This window comes from Gavialis gangeticus, unplaced genomic scaffold (genome assembly GCF_001723915.1).
Source record: "Gavialis gangeticus isolate Ggan-Ray unplaced genomic scaffold, GavGan_comp1, whole genome shotgun sequence".
In the NCBI taxonomy this organism is placed as follows: Eukaryota; Metazoa; Chordata; order Crocodylia; family Gavialidae; genus Gavialis; species Gavialis gangeticus.
This window is the reverse complement of record NW_017729034.1, coordinates 10,709,388-10,716,215: the sequence shown is the minus strand read 5'-3', so window position 1 is coordinate 10,716,215 and position 6,828 is coordinate 10,709,388. Positions and strand designations below refer to the sequence as shown.

General features: G+C 46.0%; 1 protein-coding gene across 1 annotated transcript in view; it reads left to right on the top strand.

Annotated features, from left to right (window-relative positions):
* HGD (homogentisate 1,2-dioxygenase) overlaps positions 1 to 710 on the top strand; it is a 67,517-nt gene extending 66,807 nt beyond the window's left edge. The window contains exon 14 of the mRNA XM_019526860.1: positions 391 to 710. Within this exon, the coding sequence (XP_019382405.1) occupies positions 391 to 522 (132 nt within the window). The 3' untranslated portion in view covers positions 523 to 710. The remainder of the gene's footprint in view (positions 1 to 390) is intronic.
* Positions 711 to 6,828: the final 6,118 nt, after the last annotated feature.

Here is a 6,828-nt window from a genome sequence, read left to right as displayed (position 1 = left end):
CTGAGGTCAGGTTGTTTTTTAATTAATATGGTCTTCAACACGAGGACAAGTGAAGGGGCACCCCACAATGCCTCCGACTGATCCAGAAATAACAACTAGCTCTAAAGAATGGGAGCCTATCAAGGCCTTTCCTTGGGTTTTTGGGACAACCCTGGTTTTCCAGGAAGTTCACAGGGACCTGCCAAAAGACAGTCATGCAGTGGTGCATCTCAGCAGTTTTTAGTGATCTCAGCCTTCTTCTCCGAGTGAGCAGGTGGGAGCAAGGCTCTCTTCAGTGGCCAGTGCTGTACCTCTTTGACACCTATGTCTAGTAAAATGGGCTTACTACGTGCCTATTCAACCTCTCCCTTCACCCTCCTACTCTGAGGTGCTTTCTGTGGTTCCCAACAGGCCTTCATGTTCGAGTCCTCCTTCAGCCTGGCTGTTACCAAGTGGGGCCTCAAGACTTCCAACTGCCTAGATAAGAGCTACTATAAGTGCTGGGAGCCATTGAAGAGTCATTTCAACCCCAGGAGCAAGTAAACAGAAGGGTTCACTGTACCCTCAGGCCAAGTACAAGGATGGGAAAAATCTGCATGTGCATGCAGAAGGGCTAGAAAATTCAGTGCATCAAGCACCACTACGGTGCAGTCATTACAGAAGCAGCAACCAAATTATCCTTGCAAGCATGTGTAACTTGTGAACAGCAATTAAAAACACCACTATTCTGAGCTTTTCCGTATCTAATTAAAGCTTTGCTCGTGACACATGGGAGCTGACACACTCGAGCAGCTCTCCCCCTGTGGTGGATGCAAACTCTCTACCTTGTAAAGGAGGTGATGGCTGACACCCTCCCCATCTGTTTGAAAACGAGACACATTTTTCACAAGGCAGTTGTAGGATCCACCATTTAACATTACACTCACACAAGGAATGGCCTCTCAGTTAGAGAGTAATGATAAGGCAGGGGATGCAACCCAGAACTGGGCTCAAATCTAGAAATGCCGATCAAGGGAAAGTTATACTTCCAGTGATATGTGACCCAGCCTATAGCCCTAAACCAGCTGGTGTCCAGGACTTATAGGTGGAAGCCAGGAGGGAGTCCTGACTGCTACAGGCTCTTGCTGTGTAGAGCAGCAAAAAAGTGTCCCCCAGCCAAAAAGGTAAGCCTTTTGCCTGCCTGCCTGCACCTCCCCACCCCCCACCAACACTGAACCCCATGCCAAACCATTGTATAAAGAACTAAATTCAGAAGTGGTCCCTTAGAGACCCTCTTCTTCCTATACTCCAAGCAGCTGGAGCCCATAGCTGCATAACCGTGTCTGTTCTGGCACCCCTTGCCTCCGTCCCAGTGCCTCCAAACTTACTCAGCACCCAGGTCTAATGGCCCCCTCACTCATCTGTAGTTATGCTACTGATGCTAACTATACTATTGTAAGCCAACATAAACAAGGCATACTGCCTTTAATACAAGCTAAACTACTACATTTGGAGGCTAGACTCCTGTTGTAGGGCTGTGCGAAGCTTCGGGTGGTGATTCGATTCGGAGGAGATTTGGCCTGATTCGGTGGCCAAATCTCTGAATCCGAATTGGATCAGGGGACCAATTTAAAGATTCGAATTGATTCAAAGCTCTCCAAATCTTTGGAAAAGATTTGGAGAGTTTTGATGATTTGGGCAGTCCCTGGTGGCTGCAACAGGGAGCAGCAGCCAGGCTCTGAGCTGGTAAGTACTAGGTGCGGGGGAGGGGACCATGGGGGGACCCCTGCCAGCCCCCGAACCCCCATGCATCCCTGACCCCTGCCCACTCCTCCAGCCCCTCCACAGCTGCCCCTGCCTGCCCCGGCTCCCAGAGTTTTGTTAAAAAGCATCAACACACACTGGGTGCTGCTGGGGGGGTGGAGAGCCCCCCATGCAGCGTGGGGCAGTGAGAGGCAGCAGGGATCAGCCCCTGCCTGGCAGCACCTGCTGAGTCGGGACTTCCTCCTCCCCCCCACCCCCAATGGCTGCCCCAAGTGCCAGGAACTGGGGCAGCCATTGCCAGACTGGGAGGGGGTGGGGATGGGCTTGGCTTGGCCGATTCAGAGATTCAATTTGGCTGCTGCTGAATCAGGGCAGTGATTTGAATCACCAAATTGAATCACTGTCCCCCAAATTGGCCATATCCAAAGCAAATACTAGCCGCTTCACACAGGCCCATCCTCTTGTATCACTTTAGTTTAAGCAGATCCCTTCTCAGCTGAAGCCTGAATTTACAGAGCACTCAGACCAAAACAAGTGCCCACACAAGGAAGTGCATCTATTTAAAATCAGTTCCTAAAGCAGTTTATTTAAACCAGCACCACTTTTTCAGGTAGACAAGGCCATCTTTTGCATGCATAAGAATGAAAGGAAAACCTAGGGTAGTGATTCCTAACTAGGGTTCTGCAAGATCTTGTAAGGATGGTACAACACCTGGCCCTGTGCAAGGAGGTAAGCATACCACTCACTCCTCCCCTTACTTGGCCCACAGCCCTGTGGACAAGGAGCACTGGAGACGTTTCCTCCTATCTCCCAGCAACGTCTGTGCCAGCTGCTCAGAACAGAGCACTCCACTGTGGAAAGGCAGATGTGCAGATACATGGATGCGGAGCTGAGCTTTTTAGCCCAGCTCTTTCCTCAGCTCCTCACACACTCCCAGGGCCAGCTCTGATTCCCAACATGCAACTCCCCAGAGAAGCAGCTTCAGTAGTGAGGGGCATTGTACTTGCCCCCTCAAGTATGAGGGGGGCAGGGAAGGGGTGTCCCTCCCAGATCTTGTGTGTTCTGTTGCCTACACTCCTGCCCTTCTCACCCCCTCAGTATTTCCCATATACCACATGTGCAGCCTGGCACCTTGCCCTTGTTGGCTGGGTGTTCCCAAGCTTTATCCATTTTGGCACCAGGGCTGGAGTTCAGGTAGGATTGCCCCCAGATAGCTAAGGGCAACATTGACCTGCCAGTTCCCAGTCACCTGCAGTAAACTGGATCCATGTGTAGGGAGTCCAGGTACCTTGCTGGGAACATGTGTGGGGCAGGCAGAGCTAGGCCCAAAGTGGGGAATATTTTACTCATATTTTATAATATAGTAATACAACTGATTAGTAACATATTGATAAATAGCATACACTTACATTTATAATATTTATACTACATTTGTTTTTTTAATTGGGTGCCACTACGTTCTGAAAACTTAGGGACAGTGCCCCAAGTCTGAAAAGGTTGATAAGCATTGGTTTAGGTACAAGTCTCAGACTGAAACAGTTGAACAAGTTTGGCATCTCCTGTCTTGAGGGAGAGGTGCAAGTTCTATGATCTGATACAAGACTGGGAGAGGTACATAGGTAACCTAATAATTAGAGCACAACAGTTAGAACCAGGACACAGCTGCTTCTGTTTGGGGAAACAAACACTGCTAACAGTAGGCTTAGCATCAAGCCAGAGCCCTGCATAAAGGTGCTGTGAACATGCAGAGTATTGCCACCTAGGATGCACTGGAGATCCTTTGATTTTTGAGTTTTCTGTTCTTAGTGAAATAAACCTCTGGCTGACAATTCAAGGCCAAGGGATAAGCTAGTACTTAGTACTCTAGGGGCTGAAACAGTACTTGGTTGGGGGGGTTAACTCACACTAGTTCAAATCAGTCAGCAAGCTTGAATGTCTTTTGCTGTAGGCACTCACATCAATTGATACTAGTGATAATGTGTTGCCAGGACACATGCTGAAGTTTTGCAGTGTATAACCCTCTCCTCTCTCTAATCCTAATTCACCTTTTCCCCATCACTGAATAGAGTCACTTCACAGCCAGCCAGGAAACAACCCAGTCCCCACAGCACAACACACACCTTGCATGAAACATTCTGAGGAGTCTGAAAATAACAAGACTAGTAAACAGGCCATTCTAGCTCCAACTACTGAACTCTATCAATAGAGACTGTCAGTCCCTTTTACTTGTACAAAGGGCATGTCCAGATGAGCATGCAGGTGCATTTCCCCAAGGAAAAATAGCAGCACCTGGGCTGGCCCTAGCAGCCTTACCTCAGGTTCTGGGGGGCCTCCCAGTGCTGCAGCAATGGTGATCTGGGCACATGGAACCTGGCTGGCAGCTGGAGTGTGGCTCTGGCTGGTCAGACTCTGGGTTTGGGCAGCACACGCTGCAGCCATATACACCACTCTGCCTCTTTTTTTTCTTTTTTTGAGTGTTTTTTAATCCTGCAATCTAATTTTGGCTCCACCCAGCAAATATGCAGTGCTGAGAACCTTTTGACTTGTGCCACCTGCATTTTGCAGTGCCTCAAAAGCCTTTGAGGCACTGCAAAATGCATGGGCGCGCTCATCTGGACATGCCCAAAGAGGCTCAGACAGGTGCAGCGATTTTATCAGCAACCCCACCCTGAAGGACAAGATGAGTGTAATACCTCTGTAACCCCTACCAAACAATTTGCTCAACTGGCCTGAAACAAATACATCTGCAGGAGAGAATTTACATGTGTGGCAACTCAAGTCCCAATTAGCTGAGGAAATAGGTCCTGAGAGATCAAATTAGTTTGTGGCAGCAAGAAGGTGGTTAATTTAGCATGCTCAGACAGGCAATTATTTTTCCCTAAATGCCAGTTTCTCTGTGCTCTGAGGCCTCTCATTTCACTGACCCATAGCCATATTTGGTGATGTCATTTGAGAGTGAGGACATTTCAGAAACAACTGGGGAAAGAGAACTGTCTGGAGAGTTATTTAAGCAAGTGGGAAAATGGAAGGCAGCTGGGAACACAGGAGGGTTTGTAAAAACATCATACAGGCTACAGCTGTGGGGAACTGCCAGACAGCTCCAGCACAGTGGAGATTGGGGCCTCAATGAATGAACGAGGTGTGATGTGAATAGAGAAAGGTGACAGCCAAAGGTCAGAATATTTAGCCACTACCATCAAAGGGGACTGCATGGGAATTATGCTCTTGCTCCTTTTTGATACAGAGGGTGCTGCTACCTGCGTTTCCCTTCAGTAGCATCAAGAACGTAAAGACTTCTCTCACAGTTTGCTCTCTTTGGTCACACAAATGGATTGGGAGAATGGTCAGGCCTCACGTGAAGGGACAGTGCTTTGAATAATTTATATACAAAAAGACAGTCCTCTTCTCCCAAGCATTTGACATGCACATGTGTTTTCTATTATCTGTACTGTGATGGCATCTAGAGGCCAAACAAAAAATTAAATTAGACAGCCTGAATTAAAATCCTTTCCCTCATGAATACCCCACTGGTGCTTCTCCTTTCAGAGTCCTACTAGTTCTCCAGCTATGCAGGACAGAAGAGAGTAGTATTTGTAATGTTAAGGAAAAGCACAAGACACTTCTGGGCTTTCATACACAATCTATAAGGAGCCGAAGGGCACAAACCCATTTTTCTCTCTCTCTCTGCTAGCCACTGTAAGCTAGTTCTTTTCCTGTGAATAGCACCTTCTTTCCAAAGTACTTTGTCCACCTTACACAAGAAATTCAAAGCATATTTCTGAGATCTCTGTTATTCCCATTTTGCAGATGCAGGACCCTAGTATAGAGTTGGAAGGGACCTCAAGGAACATCTGGTCCAAACCCCTGCACAAATGGTGGAATACTATTCCTAAACTATCCCTGTCAAATTCTTATCCAGCATCTTCTTACAAACCTACATTGAAGGAGATTTTACAGTTTCTCCAGGCAGTTTATGCCACTGTCTTACTCTAAGAGAAAAAGGTTTTCTGAGAGACCTAATCTAAATCTACTGTCACAATTTACAACCACTGCTTCATATAGTGCCCTATGCAGCAAGGGAGATCAATTATTCTCCCTCTTCTCTCAAATGGTAACCTCTCAAATATTTGAAAACTGCTACCATGTCATCCTCAACACACATACACATCCCTTAGTCTTTTCTTATACAAGCTAAACACACCTATCACTCAACCTTTCTTTGTATGGCTTGCCTTGCAATCCCTTTAACATTTTTGTCACCTGCCTCTGGACCCTCTCTATCTTGCCCCCCTCCCCCACCCCCACCCCGCAATCCTTAAACAACAGAGCCCAGCAATTACTTTAGATTATATAGTATACTAAACTGGCAATGACTAACTACCCTTTTTTATTTTATTTTTGAGTCCTTGATCCCCTACTTAAATGCTTCTTGTGAATGAGGAAATGTAGCTGATCATACACACTGTAAGAGCCCTCAATTCATGGGGTAAATCCACCAATCCTTACTTAAGGAAATATCCTATTAAATTGCTAAGAAACTTACAAGAGTAGAGGGTTGGGGCCTCCAGCGTTTTAAGTAAAATGGAGACTTAAATTTAATCCATTTCAAGGCAGTAACTCAGAGAGGAAGCAGTCAAGCAACCTCCTAACCTGCTCAGATCAGCTACTGAATTATTCAAAACCTATCATCAAAAGTTGCTTGTTATTTGATTAGATCAAGCTATATAGCTGAACTGACTCCAAGGCAGAAACAATGAGCATGCAAGCGAGACAGACATTCAGGAAGAATCCTGGACTCATTGCATACTTTAGACTGCTATAACTTTAAATAATCATTCTAAGCTGCACTTAGATAGGTGCATGACTTACATGTATTAAATAGAAGCCCTGTGCATAGATCCAAGGTAATAAATAAATGGTTTATGTTCTCAAATATATTCCTGTCTATAATCTTATTGAAATCAATTTCAATTTTAGACCAGCAAATTGTTCACCAAATCACAGTTCCCACAACCATTAACAATAAGAGACTGATGAAGAGTAATACAGTTTATATTTTTTATATAGGATCAAATCTCAGCAATGTACAACATATTGGACATTCAA